The sequence below is a fragment of the Drosophila mojavensis genome, unplaced genomic scaffold, assembly GCF_018153725.1.
Source record: "Drosophila mojavensis isolate 15081-1352.22 unplaced genomic scaffold, ASM1815372v1 contig_49, whole genome shotgun sequence".
NCBI classification, from domain to species: Eukaryota; Metazoa; Arthropoda; class Insecta; order Diptera; family Drosophilidae; genus Drosophila; species Drosophila mojavensis.
Genome location: NW_025318872.1, coordinates 709945 through 736922, shown reverse-complemented (window position 1 = coordinate 736922; position 26978 = coordinate 709945). Strand labels below are relative to the sequence as shown.

Below are 26978 nucleotides of genomic sequence, written 5' to 3'. Positions count from 1 at the left end.
TGCCAATTAATTGAATGCTGTCAGCATAATTCTAGATGTATATACATATATACATATATATGTATATACGCATACAAACTAGATATCCATGCTATATCGTGAATGCTATGGCAGCTGTGCTCGCATTTTATTTGGGTCAACTTCATAGCCACATTGCCCCATCTTTTATGTACTCCGCACTTTTATCATATCGTTAAATGCACTTGGCTCCAAAAAAAAAAAACCTATTTGGATGATAAATACATATGAATACACACATATATAAATATATGTAACATATGTGCACATTGAGTGCCCGATTTCAGTTTTGGGCTTGCATGAATAGTTTCAACTTATCGTCGTGTTATCGCTTAAGTTACATTTACCAAGAGCCACGGCAAATCAATATTTGTGTCCCAAATAAAAAATAAAAAAAAACTCACAAAAAGAGAAAAAAGCAAAATGAAATGAAACCCAAAGCGAAGCATTAATGCAGATTATATCACCACGCAGCTAGCACTTTGGGGGCGTGCGACCACTTGCCCGATAAGACGTAGTTTTCCCTCTATTATTTTAACACCTCCCCATTCCTCTCAAGTTGCTCAAGTCTTGTGAATTTTTATTGAAAAACAAATGCAATAAAGTGTAATGAAGGACCCTAAGTTATGAGACTAGAGCCACAAATCCAGCTGAGATTTGTGCTTAAAGCCTTTGCCTTGGATTTAAGTTTATTCCAAGATTTTTTTTTTATAAACTTTCTATGGATGGTGTAGTGTGTAGTGTAGTGTACAGTGTAGTATTTTTTAACAACCTTTTTAGCTTTGTGAAAAATTCCATATGTACGAAACAAAATATTTAGTGAGATTTTACATGTTGAATAAAAATATATACATATACCTGGACTTTCATTAAAATTTGTCTTAAATTTGGTTTTAAAATTTCTGTTCAACTCAGATAAAAATATAAAAACGTAAAAATGTAATGTAAATTACACACATTATAAGTCACGCTAAACTGAATAAATTTGATTTGACATAAATCTATATTTCTTAAATAACTTTGAATGAAATATCTTGTATTATACACAAAAATCCATTACTTATTAAATATAATATTTTCTGGTCAATAAATTGATATAAAAATTCTATGGATATGTTGCTAACAATTGAATATCTGTTCTTTTCTTTATTGTTTACTTCATTTAACATGTCAAATGTATGAAAACAATTAATATCAATCAAATTTAAATTTTGTTTCGTACTTCATATTCCATCTACTGTCTCAAGTGATATTCAATCATGCCTGTTAAGACTCATACAATTAGAGCTGACTTATGATGATGGCATAGATAAATCTTATGCAAATTGCTGTTAGCTTAAGCAGAACATTCGCAAACGATTCACTGCCAGATTAATGATCCGCCAGCAGCTGATGTCCGGTTGCAAATGTGACCCAACTCTAGAAGCGGAACGAATAAGGAAAAGATGTACACAGATAAAGCTGATGAAGTAAACAAACGAAGTGCTGCATATTGATGGAATTGCAAAAGAAATTTATTGAATTCCAATGGAGCTGGGCAAAGTCTGACTGACTGCAAATTAGACTTAATCGAAAATCGATGAACATTCCAAGTAGACAGCAAAAAGTTCAAATTGGAATAAACGCAAAAGAGTTGATCAATTATGCAAATGGTGTTTCGGGTCAAATTTGATTCCAGGTGTGGCTCAGGTGCTTAGCTTTGCGTGTGGTCTCTACCGAAGCAAAAAAGCAAAACAACTAAAACTAAAAGTCATCTTTGTTTACACTCTGCCTCTTTCTTTGCATCTCTTTCTCGCTCGCTTTCTCTGGCAGACAAAAGAAAAACACTTGAAAACTGGAAAATTTCATTTAGTAGTTGGATAAATTGTATTTATTTGATTCTTTTATTTTTCTTCTATTTTGTAAATTAATTTGAAACGCGTTTGTTTTCGTCGCCGTTTAACGAGCTATAAAAACCGATGCTGAACATTTTGTTGCTGTTTACCGAAATAATTTCGTTTCGCTTGAAGGCCATTAGTTGCGCTTCCTCTTCGACCTCTTCTTATCAGGCGCCTTCAAACAAAACATTTTCCCATCATTATCCGAGCCTCGGTGCTGCCTCTTAACGACTGACCACGATCCACGAGTACTTTGGAGTGGAGGGCTCCCCTCCCCCCTCTCCCCGTACCCTCTCTACACTCTTTCTTCTCGTAGCTAATGAGCAGCATTTGCGACAGCATAGCAATTACTTGTGGCCAACTTTGAGCCTCAGTTGTTTTTTCTCCTCTTCCTCTGCTCATTTGTTTATTGATTTCCCATTTGTTTATTGCCCTAACTGTTTCGCATTTTAAATATTCGCATCTGTAGTATTACACGGCGTATGCGCAATAATTAGCCAAACAGGAAATTAAGAATGCCGCAATGTGCTGGCCATTCGGGCATTCGGTATCTACAATTGTGACCGTTGCTGTATCTGGATTATTTTATTGTTTCACATAAATATACAATCGTTGTGCGCCGATTGATATACTCATTTGCCGTAGTTGGCTTTTTCTTTACGGCCCAAACAAATCATTAAAAATGTTTACAAAGCATCAGCTCTGCCATATGAGGTGGATCTCCGTATCTTAATTCAATTTTCAATATTGTATTCGGTGATTTTTATTGCATTTTATAAATCAATTGACTTTTAGTAGTCTGTGTTTCTGACAGTAATTTATATTAGATTTGTATGTTTATAAATTGAAAAGGGGATATTGGTTTAGCATATTGTAATTCTCTCTGTCTCTGCATCTATTCGAAAAAGAGAGTGGGAGAGCGAGAGAGAGATAGAGAGGAAGCGACAGAAAGAGAGAGGTTGATGGAGAGGGATAGAGAGAGAGAGAAAGGGAGAGAAACAGAGAGGAAGAGATTAATGGATAGATAAATAGTTAGATAAAGATATAAACAGATAAGCAGATAAAGAGATAGAAAGGGAGGCAGATGGTGAGAGAGACTGACAGAGAGATTCTAGAGGTATGGTATTTATATAGCTTTACATACACAATTTTCTTATTATTCAAATGATATTTTTGAACACCTTTCTCCAATATGATTCTGAGAATCAATCGCTTTCTAAAACTTTACTTAAACTTAACAGAAAATATACAAATGTAATAACCATAATATAACGTCACTGTTTGAATGTGTCACAACAGTTTGAAAGTCACTAAGCCTATAACAAAGATAACAAAATAGTTTAGCTATTCCAATAAAGGGCTTTTTCTTGACAGTTTGGTTCAGCTCTATAAAACTCTATAGGTCTCTTCACAAATGTTTTTGAGTACCTTAAGGTTTCTTTATCTCTAGCCTTTGCTGTACAGTAACTGTTATTTTTATCAGCAGAAAGTGCCTAAACTGAAGTTGAGCTAAATTCGAAATCTCTTCAGCCTTAAAGTCGATTTTCCGCCAAGTAGTTACGCATACTAGTCAGCAAGCAGTCCGAGCTAGTAGTTAGTTAGTGGATTGCAGCCATGATCAGCAGACGACTGTGTTAGTGTATGTGTGTGTATGTAGAGCAACGCAAATGGTATCTATCCATTTTAAGGGGGTCTCTGTGGACATCTCATCACAGTGTTTGCATTTCTCAGACTCTGGCGGCGCTCGCTGTTTGTTCTAGCTATTGAGGATGGAGATGGAGGCATGTAGCGAATGCGACGGCTATGTAAAGTACATGGCTTCGTTTTTCTCTCTGTTTTGTTGTTGTTGTTGCTGTTGTTGTTTTTTGGTTAATTTACATGACAACACGTTTCGAAAGTCAGTCAGTCAACAGCAGCAGCAAGAGCAACAATGAAATACGACAACAAGATACAGCTACATGGGGGCATTGTAAGTAACTTGCAGATACATTCGTTCATTTGTAGCTGCAAGCTAACTAGACTGTTACAACTGTAGTTGAGGTGGGGTGGGAGTTGGGGCCTAAGGTAAGGACAGGTTGTTACACGTAGGGCTACTTTGGGCCACTTGGCTGCCTAGCGGTCTGAGGCCCTCAACTGTGATGCGCTGCTTTGATGCGGTTCTGGGCCAAAAACAATGCGGCGAATCTGTTAGATACTTTTTTTTCTCTTTCTCTCGTTTTGCAGCTGTTGCGGCTGTGTGCGACTTTTCGCAGACGTCGCCTACGTTTACAGTTACAGCACACAACAATGTGTGTGTGTGTGTGTGTGTGTATTTACATTAAAATTAGCATTTTCTTTGTGTTTAAATGCGGTTTTTCCCCTGCACTTAGCGATTGTTTGTCGCTGTCGCTGGCGCATCTTGCAATTGCCTGAAAAGTATCTTGAAGTTTGTATGTGCCGTAATTAGTGCCGTAAATATTTATGAGCTGCCAATTCAAGTTGAACTGGTAACAGCTGATGTCATTTTCTATGAATTTTCTGAGCTCATATCGTACCCAAAAAGCAATGGTAGCCGCAGCAGCAGTTGTATAGATCGCTCATGTAACTGCGAGTGAACGGGTTAGAAAAAATACAGATATATAGCTTTTGTCAAGGCATTCAAGTTCAGCGTGTTTTGGTGTCTCTCGAGAACGACCCAATTAGACGTAGACAAAAGTTGCGTAGCTTATTTCAGACAATTGTTGTTCATTTTCGATTCAAGCATTGATATTGAAGTCGCCCCCCTTAGATGGATGTCAAGCAGAAGAAGAAGAGAAACCCAGTTAGATTGTCAGTCTATCTGTCAGTCGGTGAGGCGTACAATTGGCACGATTCTGATAAGAGCAATGCGAACGCATTTCAAATGCAATTGGAAATATAGAAGCGCTGACAGCGGGCATATTTATGACTGTGCACCCAGTGGGAAATTTATGGCATATAGTATATAAGCGGCGTAGATGACGACCTCAGCAGCGTGTCTTCGCATGTGTCAAGTCATTGCTGGTGTTGACATGCGTCTTGTTTTCGTATCAATAGCAAAAGTACATAAAACAAACGAAAGAAATAATAAAAAATTGATGACGAGGTTAGTTTTAAGTACGCATTATATAAAATATATATATATACATATACATACATATATACCGACATATTTTTGTTTAACAAATGAAAGAGCATCCTACTTAAAGAGAGAGGGAGATAGCTGATTATTGCCATGTCAACAAGCTGCCAACGTAGTGAAGGCCATGTCATCCATCGTCAAGTTTCCAACTGGGACTATGCAACTAATTCACACACACGCACACGCACACATACTTTCGTACATATGCTAACATATAAACCCGTTACCTCTGCACTCTCTTTGCTCGCTCTCTCCCTCTCACCCCACACTTTGTCAACGGCTGCTACTGTCAATTGAACGAATGCATCGCACGTCAACTCTGGCAATTGGAACTGAACGAAATAGAGACACGGCCAGGGGCTCTGTGAATAAAAAGCGCAAATTGATAATTGAGTTTGGCACAGGCTCAAACTGCAGTTAGCATTTGCAGCGTTGCCAGACAGCCAGCCAAGTGGGTCAGTCAGTGCGACCATGTGACAGCACACACGAGCCACACACAGAAGCACCGATAGACGGAGCCAGAGAGAGAGCGAGAGAGAGAGAGAGAGAGAGAGAGAGAGGAGGGAGGGAGAGAGAGTGGCTTGCCAGGCTTGCATGCATTTATTTATAGTAGATGATACAAATTAGTGTTGTGCTCATGCCCAATCATCGGTTCTTATTGGAATGTGACACGAGGGCGCTCATAAATTGAAATCGCTGGCGCCGCGCACAAGTTATGTGGCCAAGTGTGAACTTCTTGCGCCCAGCATCGATTGATTGGTGTCGTTGGCTGGTTGGTTAAACTCCATTTCCATTTGTTCATGTCTGGCACGCCTCGTCTTTTTAATTTAACGGTAATAAAAACATCACGTATACGCCCCGCTGCTACAGGCAATGCAATAAAACAAATGTGCGTCCCCACCTAGCCACGGCGAAAGCCTCATCATTTGTTTGCCCCACAGTCAACAACAACAACAACAACAGCTAATATAAATGGCAGCAGCCACAAAGTGTCAACTAATGGCGGAGGGCTGGAGGTGTGCGTGGGCAGCAGCAGCAACTGAGGCAACTGAGCCAACTGAGGCAACAGCGGCAGCTGCTGCATAACTCGCAACGTAAGATTAAAGCGCAACACGAAACCAAAAATTCCCATTCCAATTCCCATTGCCATTCTCAGTTTCCCTGCCTCCTACACCATTCCCAAATGCCTATGTCAAACCCAAATGGAATGGATACCGTTGCAGCTAAGAAATTTTTCTAGCGAATTCGTATAGGAAAAAAATATACATGATATGAGAATTTACTGCACTCTTAAGGGAGATCCAAGCAAATTCTTGAATATCTTTTTTAATGACCTACGTTGTCTATCTCTATGTGTAATCTTATCAGAATGCTAATGGCAAAATTGAATATGTTATATTTGTATATATAAATGCATATATGTATATATATAAATGCATATTTTATAGATCTCATAGGGAATCAGCTAGTCTTTAGCTGTGGATAGATAATTTCGTTAAACTGTTGCTTTAAACATTTACTAAACTCGTTTTTAGTTGTTGGCCAATTGTGTTTTGTGCAGTATTTAAAATAAAATAAAATGAAGGATATGACATAAATTTTTAAAAAGAAAAAGTTTAAAAATTCATGTTATTTCTTAATATTTTCACGCATTCAGATATGAAGTTTTTGACAATTTGAAAAATACTCTTTCAACATAGAAAAATCTCTTTGAATTTAAATAATAAATTATTTAAAAATAACGCAAAAAAAAAAGAAAATAAAAATTCTTAATATTATTTTTGGTTCTTAAAAGCCTAACGTATTCAGAATAAAATATTTTGCCAAATTTATAAATACTCTTATTCAGCAAAATAAAATATTTCCATTCATATATGTTTTATGTAGACTATTCGAGGATATCTCTTACTCTGTTAACCCTTTTTTCTATAGGGTATTCAGAACGTGCAGCTACAGCATGTTTTTTTAAATACATAACAAAAAGTAAAAAACAAAAAATAATCTCATTTTGCTGCTCACACAAAAACACAAAAAAAAGTAAAGGAAAACAAAAAAAAAAATGAAAACATAAATAAATAAAGTGTTGTCGCGTGGTCTACTCATTCAGCTGTTGCATTTGCTGTTGTTGTTGTTGTTGTTTGCATGACATATATTTCACAACTGCTGCTGTTTTTGTTGTTGTTGTTGTTTTGGTTTTCAGTTGTCGTCGTCGTCAGTTTCCAAAACACACACACACACGCACACAATGACACAAAAGCGCTGAGATTGTAAAACTTAAATGAGAATTGAAATTAATTTGCTGCGCCGCCGACACTCGGCGTGGGCAGCTAGAGAGCTCGAAGTGTTTTCCATGGAAAACTGGGGAAGTGGCGAGTGGAAATGGAAGGCGGTTGCTGTTGCTGTTGGTATGATTGTGTCGATTGCATTGCATAATTGCAAATGACGTCGAAATGTATGCTGGCCAGAATATTTAGGCAATTAGCGGGAACATAAATGAATATTGAGTTGAGGCAGACATATAAACATGTATAGACATAAATGACAGATAAGCATATGTATAAACACATGAGATATAATTATACTTATCAGAATGTACTGTATTTTTCACTCATACATCTTTCTATATGCCTCACATATTCATATTCATTCATATTTTATAAATATCTAAATTATTGCTTAATATATTCGTTTAATATGAAGCTTTTCTTTTTAGACAAATGAATATAGTTAAAAAATATCAGACTTTTTAACAAAGAACATACCTCTATAAAAGGGAGTCCAGTAAAAAAAAGGAGGCCAGTAAAAAAAAGCAGGCCAGTAAGAAAAACTTCTATAGTATGGGTTTTGACTTCTCGTCACTTCCTCATCGACATTCGAATTTTGACGTTTTGGCAATTTTTCTGATTTGTCACTTTTACTGCTATTATTGCTTTTACTTTTAGCTCTACTACTACTACTTCCTTTATTACTTCGACTACTACCTCCACTTTTACTTCCCTTAGGCATTTTTATTTTAGAATACTAAAGCCTGAACAAAATTTAGTTTTGATTTGTAAACTTTTTTGACATTTGCTTGTAAGAAATATTTATTAGTTCCCCATCGGTCAAAAATTTGTACATCATTATATAAGATATATCATTATTTTACATACTAATAGTGTGTCACGATATTGATATCTTTTTACAATTTTCTATATTAACTATAGATATACAACACTCTAGATAATCATCTATGTTACGAGCTACTTATGGCTAATCATCGTTTAACGAAATATGCACGTAGATAATACGATTTAATCGTGCACAATTCATGACACGATAATTATATAAAGTTGCATGTGAAGTCTTGCTTTGTGTCACGATATACAGTTCCTATTAAGATATTTGAAAATGTCTCTACATATTTACTTACACAGCTCAGTCTCGTTTCCTGCCCCGCTATACACATATCTCTGCATAATCTTCTATGCTGAGTCTCATTAATATCGTGTCACGATACACTTACATATCTACATAAACCTCCATAAACTTATCTAATTAACGAAGCGTTGAATGTGTCATCGAAGCGCTCATTTCTGTTGAACTTTGGTTGAGTTAGGTTGGGTTGGGCTTCGTTTCGGGCTCGACGCTGCAAACTGGAGCATGCCACACCGATTCCGGCGGAGCAGCGTGAGTGGGCAAGGTCATCCAGCATGATGGCAATTGAATGGGGGTAAGGCGGGAGCGAAAGTGATTTTGGGTAGGGGTTATATGAGCAAAGCCAATAAAGCCGAAACAAAGTTTAGCATATTTGTGTGTGCGAGCGTGTGTGTGTGTGCGTGTGTGTGAGTGCGCCTCTGTATGTGTCTGTGTGCGTGCCAGCACTGTCAGCAGTTGCCCACTTGTGTTCTGAGGGCCAACAGCCGCTCAAATGTCACGCTCCATATACACTTCTATTTTTTTTTTTGTCTCCTCCTCAATGCTGCTCAAGGCCCACTTGACAGGCCACTCGGAGCACAGCAACAACAACACTTGAATTGGGCCTAAACTAATCCCGTATTCTCTCTCTCTCTCTTTTTCTTGCAGCTCTTTGCGTTTGTGGTTTAGCCCGTTCGTTCCGTTTGCCCGTTGCCACGCCCCGTTGCGGCGTGCGCCCCCAAAGCAGTCAAGACGACTTACTCGATTATGAAGCTCAGCTCGCCGCGCATCATGCAGCAGAAGCGTACCAGCAAATCATCCAACATGTCCCGGGTCTCGATGACCACCTCGACGGCGGAAGAGAATCTGATTGAGTCGAAGCTCTTTAGTTGGCTGCGACTCTTTCGCTTTGCCTCGCTGCTCTGTCGTGCCGAATAGAGAATACATACATATATAAATACATACTTACATATATATATATATATAAATATATAAGATAATGAAAATCTATAAAACAGATACTCGTGCTAGTTTGCCGCTTTCAATTCAAGTTTTCCTATTATGCTAACAACTAAAAAAAAAATACAAGAGCAAGATGCAAAAAAAAAATAAATACAAAATAAAAATATGAAATAAAAAATTAAAACACTTTCTATATTCTGCAATGTAGACATTAAGAATTGGAATTTCTTCAACTTAACAATTTAAATCGATTATTTTTTGTGTTTTCATTTTGTTGCTTTTAACATTCAAGAATTAAGTCAATTTTTAGTGTAAATTTCGCTTTGCGGAATTTGTCGCGCCTTTCGTACCTTTTGTATTGTAATAAGCAAAATATACAAACAATTTTATGATATATGAGAAAAAAGAGATCATAAGCAAAAACAAAAAGAATTTTAAGAAAAATATAAATATTATTGTGTTTTTGATTGCTTCAGTTCGAAAACAACAACAACAAAAAAGCAGCAAACAACAGTAGCAACAGCAGCAACAGCAACAAAACGAGATATATTTTTGTAATTTACAGCACTGTTTTTGCGTGTCACAAAACAGAAACCAAGTGTATGCAAGGCAAATAAATAAAAACTAACTAAATGCTAAAAACGCAATATACTAACAATAATAATGGTAAAAGAAATAATGAATATATATGAAAAAAAAAAATATAAATATATATATATACATATACATATATATAGAGAATCATATATTTACAGATTTCAACTCGATGCGAGCAAAATGCGCTTAACCAACACTTAAAATACTTATAGAAAAAATAAAATAAAATAAAGAAACCAAAACTATTCAAACAAATGACAAAAGCTTCCCCCAACTTAAAGTAATTGTAAATTGCATTTAATCCAAAGATGTTGCCAATCCAATGTAGATGAATTTGTCAAAATAAAACAAAACAATAATAGTTCAAAATGCAATATTATTTAAAAAGTATTTCAATCAAAGTCAAACTCAAACAACAGCAACAACAAAAACAACCAACAAAATATCATAAAACTTATTTTTAATTATTAATTAGTTAGTAAGCATATGCAACAACACAAACAAACAAACACTGTACTAAATAACACAAGGCGCAAAAAATGCAAATCACAGCAGAAAAAAAAAAAAAACCAATTATGAAATGTTGACAAGATATACAATGCAATAAATCGATACTGATAAATAAATAAAGTCTTTAAGCATGTTGTGTGTTCAATGCAAATAAAAAAAAAAAAAAAAAAACAAAATCAAATTGAGTTTTTTATTCAAATACAATCGATAAATTTAAATTCAATCCCAAACGCGCCAACTAAACATTTGTGTCGATTCCGTTTTTGACACTGAAATCTAGATGGCGCTTTCGAATTTGTTGGCTGACAGGCGCTGCTTGGCATAAGAGTTTGTATTTAACAGCATTCATTCCACTTTGAAGTCAACAGAACTTGTTTGCCGAGATAATGCTGCATGTATGTATTGTCGGCTTATAAGACTTTATATCATTTACAGAGTGCATGGCACTCAATATTAATATCAATATTATTATTAAAATATTTGAGCTTTGTATAGAAATGTAGGAATTTACATCCTGTGTTTTCTTTATCTATGGTCGATTGCTTAACAGTCCAGTATACTTAACAGTTGCCAACTTCTTTATGAATGTGTCGATGTAACGGTAAGTATGCACTTGTAAATTAAACGAAAAATGAAAATTATTTAAAAAAAGTTTGGATAAGCTTTTCCTCAAGCGCATACCGTCTGGGCACTTATTCAAGTCAAATTTAACAGCACAAAGTGCACAATGTGTAGAGTTCTTATTGGAACTCAAGCTTCTAATAGGATATATTATATCCTGTTATGATTAGCCAAATGCGAAATCAATACAAATAAAAGACTATTGACCATTTATTTAAATATAAAATATACAAAAATATCAAAATTCATAACCTCTTATTTAGAGCATCCAAAAGAACAATATGTAATATATGTATATAAATATATATTCGATTCCCCCAGAGCACATGTGATTTCGCGCCAATTACAATCGTCGATTCTCCTTTGTGTTTTGGTTTTTGTTTAGAATGTGATGTGTCAACAAAATGAAAAAATGAGTAAAATGACTTTTCCCTTGGAGCATGCGCAGTTGCCTTAGCCGGCGTCGGGCGAGAAGCAGCCTGCGAATCGTGAAAAGTTCGGTGAGTGCCGAAGACTGCGACTCGGCTGAAGCTGTTTTCCTCGATTTCCCCTTCAAGATCAAAGATCGGCAACAAATTGTTGCTTGGATGTTTCAGTTAGTGTTTCGTGCTCGTCGAGTGTTGTTCTCGGTTTTTCCTCAACATAAAACGAAAGTTTTTGTCACAGCACACACACAGTATATACACACGTACATATATATACGCCTATATATGCTGAGTGCATATATATAGATTGTTATATATACATATTGAATTCTAATCAAAGCCGATATCTGTGCGCTGTGTGCTTTAACTAAATCGAATAACGTGTTTTAGTTTTCTAAATGGTTCGTTTAATTATTCAATTTCTCACCCACAAATACAAATGCACTCACACAAACGCACTTGAAAATGGATTACATAATCGCAGCAAGGAAAAACGTGGAAAAGCACGTTTCCCACTTGAAAACAGAAAACGAAAAACGTTTGATTAATCATGCGTTAGTTAATGCGTGTGCACTTAAAGCAATTATATTTAAAGATATCATTAAATCGATGGCACTTAAGATTAGTTCGCTTTTTACTAGAAAAAAAGGGGTCGGGTACAAGTGTGGGGTGTGTTTTGTGATAAAGAAGAAGAAGATGAAGAAGACAAAGTCGAAGTAGTGGTAGATATAATCGAAGCATGCTGCACTCAGCATGATTTTTCCGACCAAAAGTTTAACGAACTGAGTTCATTTCTATTTTTAAAATTTATACGAAAATGAAAAGAAGAAGAAGAAAAATTAAAGAAAAAAGCAGCCAACGCAACGGCATAAAAAAAGTGAAAAGTCTGCATTGGAACAGATCTACAAGACGCCTACACTGTGCAAATTTTCATGTGCTACTGGACAAAATGCGAACAACGCTGAAATTATTGAGAGCAGATGAATGTACATACAAAACTTTATGGAAATTTCGCGTATTGCGAAATGGCTACAGTAAATATTCGCTAAAGTGTTCGGCTGTAACAAAATATAGTATTTATGAAAATGAAGCATTTTTCGTGAATATTCTTATATTTATTTATTTAGTTTTTTGGTATTTCTAAAAATATTTTTGTTTTTGAATATTTTTTGAATTATTTTTAAATTGCATTAAAATTATTTAAATAACATTTTTATATTATTAATTTGATTTTTTCTTTATTTATTATTATTATTATTTTTTTTTTTGCTTTTGGAAAAACACAGTGTTTATTATTTGCAAAAAATGTTTTTTTTTTTTGTATTTGTATTTTCAAAGAATTCAAAAATTTTTTTTATATGTTCATTCATTCATTCATATTTGGCTCAATTGGAAAAAAAAAAAACAAAAATTGCCGAAAAAGAAGTTATAAATAGTTGTGTTCTAAATATCGAAATTTACATATTTATGAAAAGTTATTCTTAACTTAAATGAAAAATTTCTAATTTATATTTATTTACATATAAATCTAAATATATTTTACAGATTTATTTATAATCAATTCAGTTTAAAATGGGAATACGCATTATATATGTCTAAATATTTATATATACACATGATTCTAGCGAATGTTTACTGTGAATAGATATGTATTTTTTTTTTAATTTGCAAAATTTGTTGAAAACTCGTCCATTTCACTTTCATAAACATTCGAAATGCCATTTTTCTATTCACTTGAAATGCAATTAAGTTGGAAAATGAAAATATTCGTGAAAGTCATTTTACCTCAGAGAAAAGTTCTACCAAAAACACAAACAAATGTACTCGTATATGAATATGTATTTAATATTTAAATTAATGGCTTTTCTTGAGCTTCTTCTTCATCTTTTGGCTCTTTGCTCAGACTATGTTTATGAATGATATCAGTGGTCGGTTGGCTGGCTAGGCGTGTGTAGTATTTATGTCCTTGCCACATGCCATCGAGCACTCAGCAGCATAAACATCCCATGAGATGCTACGAGTTGGAAAAGACCTTCATAAATGCTGACAGTTGGCTAATTCTCCACAGAGACAAACTAGTTATTGGTTCGATATATTAATATTTAGACAACTAAAGTATATACTATATGTATATTCTATTGCTGTGACAGAAATTCTATTTCTTTTTTTTTTTTTCAAATTGGCAAAGACAAAGCAAGCGAATGGCGTCAGCGCCCATTTTTAAAAAAGTCGAAATCAAATGGATCTATATATATAGCTATAGAGCAAAGCGAACAAGAATTGGGAATTGAGTGCGAAAAACCGTATAAACATTTAGCCCACTTCCGTTAGAAAATAGCACAGAATTGACTCTACAGACAATTTCATCAGAGACTTTAGAATAGGTCATGATTTATTTGTGTACGACTATTTTCTGTTTTGTATGTCTGACATAATTAGGTTGGCTGTTCAGGTGTGCTTAAGTGCAACTAGTGATTGATTAGCCTAAGTGCTATACTGGCTAATTAGTGCGTATGTGTGTGTATGTGTGAGGGACCTATGTACATAGACTAACCTTAGCGAACCTCGCTCAAATCTCTTATCGGTGCCAATTCGTCGACTCATGCTGTTCAATCTCTTCTGTACTCACAGTGTAATATGTTATATTGAAGTGTGTCCCCGATCCAAACCAAATCAAAAATTAAATATCCCATTGAAGTGTCTTTGTTAAGATCGAAAATAGTATCCAACATATCAAAACCGCAAAATCAAAAGAAAATAAACCGCAAAGTAGCTGAACGTAGGCTGTGAAAATTGTAATATGTCCGGGCCACCGCCATTTGGCAATGGGCCACGTGGCTGGAATCCACGGGCACCCAATCCCGCCTCGCCGTCGCCCTCGTCCTTTTTGTACCGTCCGCCCTCGCCGTGGACAACAGCGCCCAGTCCGCCGCCCATAATATCCGGACCGCGTCCCTATGGTCAGGCCATGTCGCCGGCGCCCCAGCTGCGTGGCCAGCGACCCATTGGCATCAGCAGCGGGAGCAGCGGCAACATCAACAACACCATGCCGCATCCACGTCCACAATGGCCTGGCGGCAATCAATCGCCCGCACCGTATCAGCCGCCGGGCATGTTTGAGCCGCCGCCGCCGAGCTATGCGTATGGCTCCGGTCCGCGTCCCTTTCGACCGGCACCGCTGCCGCACCAAAATTCGTATGGCGGCCAGCCGACCAGCTCGTTCCAGCTGTCGCCCACACCGTCGCCCATTGTGTGCCAAACGCCCAGCTCGGACTTTACATACAGCAGCAGCAGGCAGACGCCGCTGTCGCATCAGCATCAGCACCAGCAGCCGCAATATCCGCAACCGGCGCCACCGCCGCAATATCTGCGCCAGTCCGGCGCACCACCACTGCCACCACAACCGAGACAACACGGACAGGATCAGATCGATTTTGTGGGCGTGCCCTTGGAGCCGCCACAGCCCAGATCCTATGTCGTCTACGACGATGAGGAGGAGTTCAAATTATTTTTTTTATATGTTCATTCATTCATTCATATTTGGCTCAATTGGAAAAAAAAAAAACAAAAATTGCCGAAAAAGAAGTTATAAATAGTTGTGTTCTAAATATCGAAATTTACATATTTATGAAAAGTTATTCTTAACTTAAATGAAAAATTTCTAATTTATATTTATTTACATATAAATCTAAATATATTTTACAGATTTATTTATAATCAATTCAGTTTAAAATGGGAATACGCATTATATATGTCTAAATATTTATATATACACATGATTCTAGCGAATGTTTACTGTGAATAGATATGTATTTTTTTTTAATTTGCAAAATTTGTTGAAAACTCGTCCATTTCACTTTCATAAACATTCGAAATGCCATTTTTCTATTCACTTGAAATGCAATTAAGTTGGAAAATGAAAATATTCGTGAAAGTCATTTTACCTCAGAGAAAAGTTCTACCAAAAACACAAACAAATGTACTCGTATATGAATATGTATTTAATATTTAAATTAATGGCTTTTCTTGAGCTTCTTCTTCATCTTTTGGCTCTTTGCTCAGACTATGTTTATGAATGATATCAGTGGTCGGTTGGCTGGCTAGGCGTGTGTAGTATTTATGTCCTTGCCACATGCCATCGAGCACTCAGCAGCATAAACATCCCATGAGATGCTACGAGTTGGAAAAGACCTTCATAAATGCTGACAGTTGGCTAATTCTCCACAGAGACAAACTAGTTATTGGTTCGATATATTAATATTTAGACAACTAAAGTATATACTATATGTATATTCTATTGCTGTGACAGAAATTCTATTTCTTTTTTTTTTTTTCAAATTGGCAAAGACAAAGCTAGCGAATGGCGTCAGCGCCCATTTTTAAAAAAGTCGAAATCAAATGGATCTATATATATAGCTATAGAGCAAAGCGAACAAGAATTGGGAATTGAGTGCGAAAAACCGTATAAACATTTAGCCCACTTCCGTTAGAAAATAGCACAGAATTGACTCTACAGACAATTTCATCAGAGACTTTAGAATAGGTCATGATTTATTTGTGTACGACTATTTTCTGTTTTGTATGTCTGACATAATTAGGTTGGCTGTTCAGGTGTGCTTAAGTGCAACTAGTGATTGATTAGCCTAAGTGCTATACTGGCTAATTAGTGCGTATGTGTGTGTATGTGTGAGGGACCTATGTACATAGACTAACCTTAGCGAACCTCGCTCAAATCTCTTATCGGTGCCAATTCGTCGACTCATGCTGTTCAATCTCTTCTGTACTCACAGTGTAATATGTTATATTGAAGTGTGTCCCCGATCCAAACCAAATCAAAAATTAAATATCCCATTGAAGTGTCTTTGTTAAGATCGAAAATAGTATCCAACATATCAAAACCGCAAAATCAAAAGAAAATAAACCGCAAAGTAGCTGAACGTAGGCTGTGAAAATTGTAATATGTCCGGGCCACCGCCATTTGGCAATGGGCCACGTGGCTGGAATCCACGGGCACCCAATCCCGCCTCGCCGTCGCCCTCGTCCTTTTTGTACCGTCCGCCCTCGCCGTGGACAACAGCGCCCAGTCCGCCGCCCATAATATCCGGACCGCGTCCCTATGGTCAGGCCATGTCGCCGGCGCCCCAGCTGCGTGGCCAGCGACCCATTGGCATCAGCAGCGGGAGCAGCGGCAACATCAACAACACCATGCCGCATCCACGTCCACAATGGCCTGGCGGCAATCAATCGCCCGCACCGTATCAGCCGCCGGGCATGTTTGAGCCGCCGCCGCCGAGCTATGCGTATGGCTCCGGTCCGCGTCCCTTTCGACCGGCACCGCTGCCGCACCAAAATTCGTATGGCGGCCAGCCGACCAGCTCGTTCCAGCTGTCGCCCACACCGTCGCCCATTGTGTGCCAAACGCCCAGCTCGGACTTTACATACAGCAGCAGCAGGCAGACGCCGCTGTCGCATCAGCATCAGCACCAGCAGCCGCAATATCCGCAACCGGCGCCACCGCCGCAATATCTGCGCCAGTCCGGCGCACCACCACTGCCACCACAACCGAGACAACACGGACAGGATCAGATCGATTTTGTGGGCGTGCCCCTGGAGCCGCCACAGCCCAGATCCTATGTCGTCTACGACGATGAGGAGGAGTTCGGGCCATCGACTGCCGAAATTATTGCGAATCAATCTCAGGACTACATCGATGAGAAGCTAGCCGAGTATCAAATGACAATAATGCAGCTGCAAGGTAAGTGATTCTTCAAATTGATTTTATGATTATTATTGGGTTATGAATAGGTGTAAAATTTGATACAATGGATCCCTATGCAGGAAATTTCCTTCGATATTTGAGAACTGGGGATAGAGCTAAGACAAATAATATCTATATATCTATAAATAGAAGTATTGACGGTCCAGTAGATATGTACATATGCGAACAATATTTGCCTTTGATTGGAAGACTATTTGTTACATAACTATAACTATTCTATAAACAATTCTCGCCGGAATTTTCGTTTCGATAGTTCTCGTATATTGCATCAGTAACAATCGCTATATACGTCTTTAAATTGAGAAATTAGGTGCTAAAACAGATTTGAGAATTGCTAAGATAAATGATATCATAATAAATTATCTATATAAATGCTTTTGGTACAGCCAATTAGTTTCTTTGAACATTTCCAGTACAATGAATAGCATTTAGAATGTGTGTTTCTATTTAAACTATTATATGGTATACATAATAATTGATCAGATTGCTATACGGTTTATTTGCCTTGGAATATAAGAAGTGTCATCATTTGGACATTACTATTTCCACCATTGAATGGGACAGCGAAATGCTGTCCACAATATCCAGCAATTTTTGCACATCCTGCAGGGACGTGACCGCCTCCGGGGCACCCGCTAGATTGACTAGCTTGCCATCGAAATTGACCGAAAATTGGTTGTGCTTGAAGATGACGACACGATCAAAGGGCACATGGCATTTGTGGTGCTCCTCGGGCGACAGCTCCCGGCGAAAGATCACACAGGACGGCTGATACTTGTGGCGCTCCCGCTCGGGTATCTTGTGCACCTTCAGGTCGCCGGTGTATATGGTCAGGGTGTGACGTTGCAGCACAGCTGGGGCCACCTTATACAGGGTGACCTTGCTGCTCCAGTTCGCCGTGGGCAATTTCATGTGGTTGGCCGCATTTGCCAGCTTGACCAGCGGTAGCTTCAAATAATGTCGCTGCTGACGCGTGTCAACCGGCACAAGTGTGTGCCGTATAACATACCAGGTGTCAAAGTAGGTCACCTGCTCTACAATTTCCCCATTTATAGGGCATTGCGAAGTGGGCGCCAAGTCCTTCTGCTTGCACAGTTGCCCCGAGAAGCTTTTAGACTTAGCGAGAGGCTCCTCGGTTCTATTGCTTTGCAGCTCTTCGACTACCGCTGCTTCTTCTTCCCCTTCTTCTTCTTCACCTTCGTCATCTCCATCTTCAGCCCCAGATGCAGATACTGTCGTCGCTGGCCATGGCTCGTCGTCCATGCTCAACAATTGCCGCAGAGTTTGGGCCGGCTGAGGCGAAGTTTTCCCTTCAGCTGGCTTCAGTTTAAAATGAGTTTCCTCGGGTGAATCCTCTAAGAGCTTCAACTTCTTGACTCGATTGCCTGGTTCGGCATCGTTGGTTTCTTTTGCTTCCAAACTGGAGTTTATAGCTCCTGCAGCTGTTGTATCAAATATTCGCTTACTCATCGCGGGCGACAGGCAGAAAGTGAGGGGGAGGGAGACAGCAAGAGTGGTTAACAGCTTCTTCTTCTTCTTGTGAGGACTTACAATCGGATTGACAGCTTACAGCATTCACATAGAGCGGAGAATCATCGAGAAACATCGCTTGTAATACACTTCTTCTTTTTGTTGTAAGTCCTTAACAATCGAATAAACAGCTTACAGAATTCACATAGAGCGGAGAAGCATCGAGAAGCATCGCTTATAGTACTTATCGATAGCTCGATAGATAGTCATTAAAGCTGCATATCGTTGCTTTGCGATCTATAACTTTTTGCTAAAGTGAAAAAGTGAATTTGTGTTGAAAACAAAAATACTTTAAAAATGTTAACTGGGGAAATTGTGTGTGACACAGGTATCGTATATACATATATATTAGATATAGAGACATAATGTATTAGCATTTATACAATATATATGTATTTAATTGTACAAATAAGTATTAGCTAAAGCTGCATACATATGCATTTATGTGTGTATGTACACACATACATACATACATAGGTTAGGGCAGCAAAAGTTCCTAGCTAATAAAAAAAAAATAAACTAAAAATACATATTGATTTTTACACATGTAAATTTATATATACATATACACACACATACATATATCTACATTCACATTTCTTTGGGCATCGCTGTTTGCCCACAGATGATTCAGCTGCGGCCCCCCTTGAATGTCTCATCTGAACTTGACCCAGTCGCCCACGTCGATCAACGTCGCCCAAGTCTTTAAAATTGACCATGCACACACAAATTTCTGTGCTTTCTTTCACCTTTCTCAATGTGTGTGTGTTGTCATGTAAGAACAAAATATATATGCTTTTGTATATACCCTGTAAAAAAATGGTGAACATATTTTATTTGGCAACTAGGCAAATGCCCAGTGCCAGGCCTGCCAACTCACAAAAAGAATTTTGCTAGCTCACAATTGGAATCAGCTCTTTGCTATAAAATTTACTTAATTGCTTTACTACATAATCGCAAAAAATTTAAAAAAAATTTAAATTTAAATAAATTAATTTTTATTTAAATAAATTAAATAAATATATTAAGATGAAAAAAGTTGATTTTTGTATTAAATTTCAAAATATGTTTTTAATAGAGCACTTTCTAGTCGTTCCCATGTTGTAATATATAATAAATATACATATGTACATATATACTTTTTATGGAGCTTTCGATATGCAATTTTGCAGCTCTATTTATAGCTGTATTAGTAATCCCCAATCGAGCAAGGCATTCTAATGTCTCTATTATATAATGGTACTTTTGACAATAAATGTGAATGCGAGTGCAAAGATAAATGAAATACATATGTAACCATTACACATCCTATTTGATTACGCTAGCCAACAAGCTAAACGAATTAAAACTTACGAAATCGTAAAGTTCTATATCATATATGATTTTGATTTGAATTTAACTATTTTCTTATATTATATAATATATATATTATATATTTGTTTAATATTTAAGAAAAATAATTAAAGTTGAATTGCGGTATATTGGTGAGCAATATGTTTGGGTGGTGGGATGTGTGCACGAGGTCTGATCGAAAAGTATCTTGAATTTGTTATTTTGTCAACATATTTATAAATATGTTTCAAATGTCCACTTCACGATTTTTTCAATTATTCAAGAATAAAAAATGTTTTCAGTATTTATAATTTATTATTTTAGTTGAGAAAAAAACAACAACAAATATTTATACAGATATAAAAAATATATGAAAAAACAAATTTTTAAAACTTAAGTTATATATTTTAAAAATATTTTTTAAAAATTAATACAAATGAAAGTCTTTCTTATACAACTATTTCGGGAACTATTCTAGTTATATGTTAGGTATATAGATATATCGTCATAGCCAATTTGTTAGCTTAGCTCTTGGCCAAAGAGAGTGTGCTGGCCACGCTTACGCAATCGGTGCGTTGACTTTGGTCCAGCGAATCCAACGAAGGGGACATAGCCTCATCTGGTCTCAGTTCCTGGCTGAGTGCATAGGTGTTATAGCAGAGCACCAGTCGGGTATTCAATCCCTCGAATATGCTGGCCACACTGGGCTTCAGATTGAAGAATATAATCTTCTGCTGTCTGGAGCGGAAGTCGGCGACCATTGAGGAGATGACTTTGGCGGCGGTAAAGTCGGCTGCATAGATATAAGTGCAGTCGATGACGATGGGCAGTGAGCTGCGACTGCCCGACTTGATGACCATATTGCGCACGAATTCAACGGAGGGAAAGATCAGGCAGCGATCGGGCGTGATTTTGAGAAACTGAACGCCATGCTCCGTTTCCAGCTGCTCCACCAGGACCTTGGGCCGTGCCGAGTGATAAAGTATGAAGAGCTGATTGGCTGCAATGGCCACCAGAATGCCAATCTCCAAGGGCAGCACCAGGCAGGTGATAAAGGCGAAAATACCGGGCAACAGATCAGAGCCTAGAACGAGGAAAGTGCTGGAGTAGGGAGAGAAGAGGAAATCAATGATTGCTCTCGCTTACGTTTACTGCGCCACATGGGTATTACGATCTGGTATTGCACTTGGAAAATGACCGCCGATATGAGTATGGCCGCCAGCACAGCTCGCGGTATAAAGCTAAAGTATTCGGTGAGAAAGCTGAGAGCGAGCACCACAACAAGACCAATGTAGAAATTGGACATGCTGGTGCGACAGCCGCTGGCATTGTTGATGGCCGAGCGGGCCAGGCCGCTGTTGCTGCGATAGCCGGAGAAGAGGGAATTGGCTATGTTGGCCATGCCCGTGGCGAATATCTCCTGGGTCATGTCGATGGGCTTGCCCTTGGCAAAGGCCTTGCACACCGATGCGTTCTCGAGCAGTGCTATCAGCGGCACTATTATCAAGCCATAGCCCAAGCCCTGCACCATCTCCAGGAAGGTTTCACCCGCTACGGGTGGAATGCCGGCTGTGGCGTTGCCAGGCTGTGGCTCAATTGAGAAGGGTGGCAACGCCAGAGTTGGCATCCCAGGCGGTATAAAGCCCGTCAACTGAAAGGGATTCCTGCCAGACGTTTCCAGTTGCATGGCTATCACCGTGGTGGCCAGCACCACAGTTGCATTCCTCGAGATGCCCACAAAACGAATGAGATGGTTCACAATGCGCTGGCAGCGACTACGCTGCTTTTGGTCCTTCGGTCCAATGGTCATCCTGCCCAGGCTGCGCATGATCAGGAGTATGACGATGCAGCCAACGCCTAAGCAGCTATCGGCTAAGCGTATATCGCCAATGTTTTGGATCATACTAATCCAGCGCTGCAGAAAGGAAGCTCCGTCGCTATTCACGCCCAGAATGTACTTCATTTGCGAGGTGCATACGATTAGCGCCACTGCGCTGGTGAAGCCCGCACTCACCGGACCCGACACAAACTCCACCAGGGAGCCCAGCTTGAAGAGCGCCATCAGCAGCTCAATGCAGCCTGTGAGAAAGGTGAGCAGCACCGAGCGCTGCCACGAGCCCTTGGCGAACTGGTAAGTCATCAGCGAGGCGACAGCTGTGCTGCCAATGGTGCAGTCCTTGCAGGTGCCCAGCAGCACGTACATAAAGCAGCCCATGAACGAGCCATACAAGCCGTACTGAAAAGGGAATTTGTTAGGGAAAAGATTACGAGATGAAGAGAAATGTTGAATACGGGGAATTCTCAGTTGAAGCAGTTCAATAGGATTCTTCAAGCCTTATCAAACGTTGTTGATATATCAATTTCTTCATCCTTTATCAACACATTTTCGTGTATATAATATATTTGTTATTGTGCTAATTTAATGATATAATTTGTATTTGATTTAATCATTTATGGTAATTTTGTAATTTAATTTTTTGTTTTAAAGTTTGCTTTTTTAATATATATATATATATAAATAAAAAATAAAAAAAAATAAAATAAAAAAGCACAAAAAATTAAATTACAAAATTACCATAAATAATTTAAAAAAATAAAAATTTGTTCATTAAATTAGGACAATAAAAAACAAAAAAAAAAAAATATATATATATATTATAGTCCTAATTTAATGAACAATTTTTTATTTTTTAAAATTATTTATGGTAATTTAATTTTTTGTGCTTTTTTATTTTATTTTATTTTTATTTTTTTATTTTATTTTTATTTTTGTAGTAATGTAAATCTATTCAGTAGTTGCTTTAAGATTTTACGATGAATTTCGTTTAAAAATTTAAATACGTGATTTCCCTTTTCTATAACAATGTTTGAAATACGTTTTGAAAGTTATATATTGTCTCTCACTATCCATATATTTGTTCATTTACTTCATGGTACAATATGAAGTAGAAAATATATAAGCATATAAATGCGTGCATACGTCAGCATCTTTTATGCGTACTTAAAAGTATATCACTTTTCTTATTATATTTATTTAGTTTATGATTTTCACTTAGAGGCCCTAGAACTGCCCATAAAGATAAGGCTGTGAAAACATATTTGCACAGACACATGCACAATATCCGTTAGTGGAGCTTACCTGAGGTGGCAAATTAACGACGCCCGAGTAGGCTAGACCTTGGGGAATGACCGTAAGGCCCACTGTCAGGCCAGCAATCAGATCGCCAAAGGCATCGCTGCGGCTATATTTGGGCAACCAGCTGAGAATGGGCAGGCGTTTCTTCAGGGTCTTAAGGCGACAGATGTTGCCGCAGTGCCGACTGCAACAGGATTCATACGAGTCGCCCTTTGCAGCTTCCAACTGCTCGAGACTTTTGAACTTTGAGGTGCGATGATCTGTGAGCAGAATGATATCTGTGGAGCTGCTGCTAAACTGTGACTCTAGATTTTGATTGAGTTGGGTCCGCTGGCGGAATGTGACCTCGTTTTCAAGCGTGGACATTCTAACAGTTTTTCTTAATTTTTGCTTCTTTGCTTAACTGCGATCTTGGCTGTCTATCAACTGACTGACTGGAATTTAGATTGGACTGGTTATATCTTGAGCAATGCTGCGCTGCCTCTGCTGCTGCCGCTGCTGCTGGCAGCGGCTACTGGCGGCACGCGGCTCTTATCGCGGGCTCCCACTTCTGTTTGTACAGCCAATGGCGTAGATGTGGGAGCGGGATATAGGTTGTATGTTTCAGTTAGCTGCGCGTAAAGCGTACTATAATCTCACACCATAAATTACGATGACCAGCCCCCCAATGTTGTTTATCCAAGTGTCAACTGTTGATCCAAATTTTCCACTTATCAATTGGCCTCCGATTATTGGGTGAGTAAATATTGATGCAGATCGATATCTTGCTAAATGCGTTATATGATATCTATCTCACTTGGATATAGACACAGCCTAAAATCATTTCATTTTCTTTATTTCACAATTTTCTAAAATATATTTTTAATTTGCTTGGCAACTCATAAAGGCTTTATAGCCAAAAAAGAACAATATATAAAATATTATTATGCCTATACTTATTCTTATACTATATAAATATATTATATATATGGAAACAGCAGACTTAAATTACATATAGTAAATTTAATGATATATATATTTTATTATTTTTAATTTAAGTATACATTTGTGCGCCAAACTTTCACAAAGTTGCTATGAAATTCCCCCTTTTAAATTTATTGCCGTATTTAGAACATTTCCTTTTAATTAAGTGCCTGGCGTGCAAAAAGTTCATTAAAAATATAAACAAAGTGTGTCTAAGACTTTACTGTTAAATCAGTTTAAATTTCCCACATAATCGCCTAAAGTCCTTGCTTGCCGAAATTTCTTCTACATCACTCTTCTCCATGCATTTTACAAATTCTCCACTATGCCCCGGTAAAATATACCTATTCACAGAGCACTGCTCAGATAAAGAAAGGAATTTTCACGAAGAACTCAATTTTTCACTTATTTAATATATTTTTTCCAAAAATTTTAGGAAAAATTCAAAATAGTTTTCACACTTCTTGAGTGCTATATCTCTGCTTAAATACATAAAATAACTCCACTTTATCCATCATTGGAAACTTGTAAAGCTGAACGCTAATTTCAAATTTGAGTAAGAGCTAAACTAATTTATCTTGCTGATAGATTGTATTATTTTTAACGCAATCGACTCAAACCCACGTTGTAAATGTGATCTGTAAACCAAAGTCAAACGCAAAATGATGATCACACTTAGCTGTCTGTCGACAAGGTTTACGAGTATTAAAGCCTTTTGTTGATTATACGACTTGAATATATGTATTAAGTAGAAGTATATATATGTGTGTAAATATCTGTGCATTATATATCTCTAGCTAAGTACAAAGGCAATGAGATCACTTTTTCTACATTGAAACGCAGCTTGTCTATGGCACGTCTGCTATTGATGTATATGGGTATGTATGTATGTATGTACGTATGTATGTACATATGGATGTACAATTAAAGCTGTTTAGAGAGACAACGGCAGCGAGTGAAAATGAGTTTTCATGTTCGAATGATGCTGGCGCTGATGTCACGGGGGAAATGCTGCCTACATTTTGTTATTTATAAATTGCATTTGCCTCGCTCTTTGTTATATGGCTGTTGTTGTTGCAATTGTCTTGTTAGCCAACAAAGCCGGCCAAAAAGAAAGAGCACGAGCTAATCGTCTGTATATATACAAATATATAAATGCTTCAAGTTTGGTATAAAATATCATCTAGGGAATCGGGTATGACTCTGCTATATTTAGTCGATTCATTCGCCCTGCTTTTCCGGCTATTTTCATTCTGAGCCGTTTCTCGTCTTGTATTCAATATAGTCGAACTTGTCTTGTCACGCCACTAAAGTGATTAAAAATAGAGTTTTTTTCAATTTTTTCATTTTCCCCTAAGTTTTTCAGCATTTGTTTCGTTTCTCTGGGTTTTCTCATTGCACTCGCCTGTGCACAGATGTACATATATATGTATAAAATATATTTTAGATCTATTTTTAAAAGGGATTTTGTGCTGAAATTAAAAATAAAGGAATTTAAAATAAAAGTAAAAGGCGACAGGTTTTCTTTTAGTATAAAAAAATGATCATTGGTATAAAATACTAGATAAATAAACAAATGAAAATTATAATGATACCTACAAATTTTTTTTCTTCATGTCAACTGTCTTTTGATATCAAGAGAATTTTAGTGATAAAGAAGAGTTAAATTTGAGATAATATGTAGTGTGAGCAATTTTATTTTAGATCAGAGCTAAACTTGAGGTAATATATCGGTAATTAAGATTTAGATTAGACTTTGAGAAGAAGCTCCAGAAGCTCTAGTCTACGCATCAGCTCATATGTTTTATTGGTCAATAGTAAAGTTATGTATATGGGTTTTGTCTGCTGGCTTAAGTGTCTATTGCTGTTTTTTTTATTTTATATTTATTTTTTTACTTTATACTATGTTAGTTACTTTTCTAATCGGAAACTTAATGATTCGATTAAAGATATATTAATATATTAGAAAAAATCACTTTTGTGAATTAGTATAAAAAAATAATAAATTTTCGTATAATTAGTCTTGTTTAAAATAACATAAATGTAAGCTACATAAGCCAACTGGATTCGCTTGTATAAAATTGTATTATAATCGAAATAGACATTTCTTTCTTTCTCTCTATTATGACGTGGATCCATTCGGGATGTTAAATGTATCTATATATATACGCCCCCAAAAGCAAATGGCAAACATATGAAATGCATAGCTATAAATAGATGTTTCGAAACTAATTTTAATAAATTCTGCACGTAAAAATCGGTCGCGAATCATACTTTATAGATATATGTAGATATATAGATATAGTCGAGACATATGCAAATGCCGCAATTCAAACAAATCAAAATAGTTGACAGTGCGACTTTTAATTGCCTTTTTATGATTCTGGTAATAGTGAGCGTGTGTGTGTGCTCGAAAATATTTTGATGGCTTATAGTTTTAATGGTTTACATAGCTTAATTTCAGCGCAAATATTTTGGTGGTCAAATCTTTAAAGGAGCTCAATTCTCTTTCTTGGTTTCTTTTTTAATTGACTTTTCGACTCATTTATTTGATGCTATGTATATATATGTATATATGTAGGTATAGTTTAGACTCTGGAAGAATGTCTGTTTACAAAAACGCTTTTAGTGCTCGAGTCAATATTAAAAAAAAAAAAAATATTTTATTTGTTTGCATTTGCCTTTCCATTAA

General features: G+C 37.2%; 4 protein-coding genes across 14 annotated transcripts in view; 3 read left to right on the top strand and 1 right to left on the bottom strand.

Annotated features, from left to right (window-relative positions):
• The first annotated feature begins 9099 nt into the window (after nucleotides 1–9099).
• Nucleotides 9100–10364, top strand: LOC6577818. Its single transcript, XM_002003714.4, has one exon. The coding sequence runs from the start codon at nucleotides 9199–9201 to the stop codon at nucleotides 9367–9369; it is 171 nt and encodes a 56-aa protein (XP_002003750.1). The 5' UTR covers nucleotides 9100–9198; the 3' UTR covers nucleotides 9370–10364.
• A 1352-nt stretch (nucleotides 10365–11716) lies between these two features.
• Nucleotides 11717–15155, top strand: LOC6577817 (leucine-rich repeat extensin-like protein 3). Its single transcript, XM_044009261.1, has 2 exons — nucleotides 11717–11947; nucleotides 14178–15155. The coding sequence occupies exon 2, from the start codon at nucleotides 14347–14349 to the stop codon at nucleotides 15136–15138; it is 792 nt and encodes a 263-aa protein (XP_043865196.1). The 5' UTR covers nucleotides 11717–11947; nucleotides 14178–14346; the 3' UTR covers nucleotides 15139–15155.
• A 1214-nt stretch (nucleotides 15156–16369) lies between these two features.
• The window catches only part of LOC6577814 (nesprin-1), a 129317-nt gene continuing 118708 nt past the window's right edge, over nucleotides 16370–26978 (top strand). For 6 of the 11 annotated variants that reach the window (XM_044009218.1, XM_044009214.1, XM_044009215.1 and 3 more), the window contains exon 1: nucleotides 16376–17301. In XM_044009218.1, the coding sequence (XP_043865153.1) occupies nucleotides 16506–17301 (796 nt within the window). In that variant the 5' untranslated portion in view covers nucleotides 16376–16505. Of the gene's footprint in view, nucleotides 17302–26978 lie in introns of all 11 variants that reach the window. The other 5 variants (XM_044009234.1, XM_044009227.1, XM_044009219.1 and 2 more) reach the window with 4 other exon arrangements.
• On the bottom strand, nucleotides 20612–23795 carry LOC6577815 (sodium-independent sulfate anion transporter). Its single transcript, XM_002003711.4, has 3 exons — nucleotides 23327–23795; nucleotides 21334–22423; nucleotides 20612–21271 (listed from the first exon to the last, which is right to left on the bottom strand). The coding sequence occupies exons 1-3, from the start codon at nucleotides 23687–23689 to the stop codon at nucleotides 20712–20714; spliced, it is 2013 nt and encodes a 670-aa protein (XP_002003747.1). The 5' UTR covers nucleotides 23690–23795; the 3' UTR covers nucleotides 20612–20711.

Bases quoted from the DNA above. Each gene is read 5' to 3' on its own strand.
- LOC6577818 (XM_002003714.4), top strand. From the start codon at position 9,199: ATGAAGCTCAGCTCGCCGCGCATCATGCAGCAGAAGCGTACCAGCAAA.
- LOC6577815 (XM_002003711.4), bottom strand. From the start codon at position 23,689: ATGTCCACGCTTGAAAACGAGGTCACATTCCGCCAGCGGACCCAACTC. The intron at 22,424-23,326 runs GTAAGCTCCACT...TTCCCTTTTCAG, and splicing joins TCGTTAATTTGCCACCTCAG to TACGGCTTGTATGGCTCGTT. The intron at 21,272-21,333 runs GTAAGCGAGAGC...TCCTCGTTCTAG, and splicing joins ACCCATGTGGCGCAGTAAAC to GCTCTGATCTGTTGCCCGGT.
- LOC6577817 (XM_044009261.1), top strand. From the start codon at position 14,347: ATGTCCGGGCCACCGCCATTTGGCAATGGGCCACGTGGCTGGAATCCA.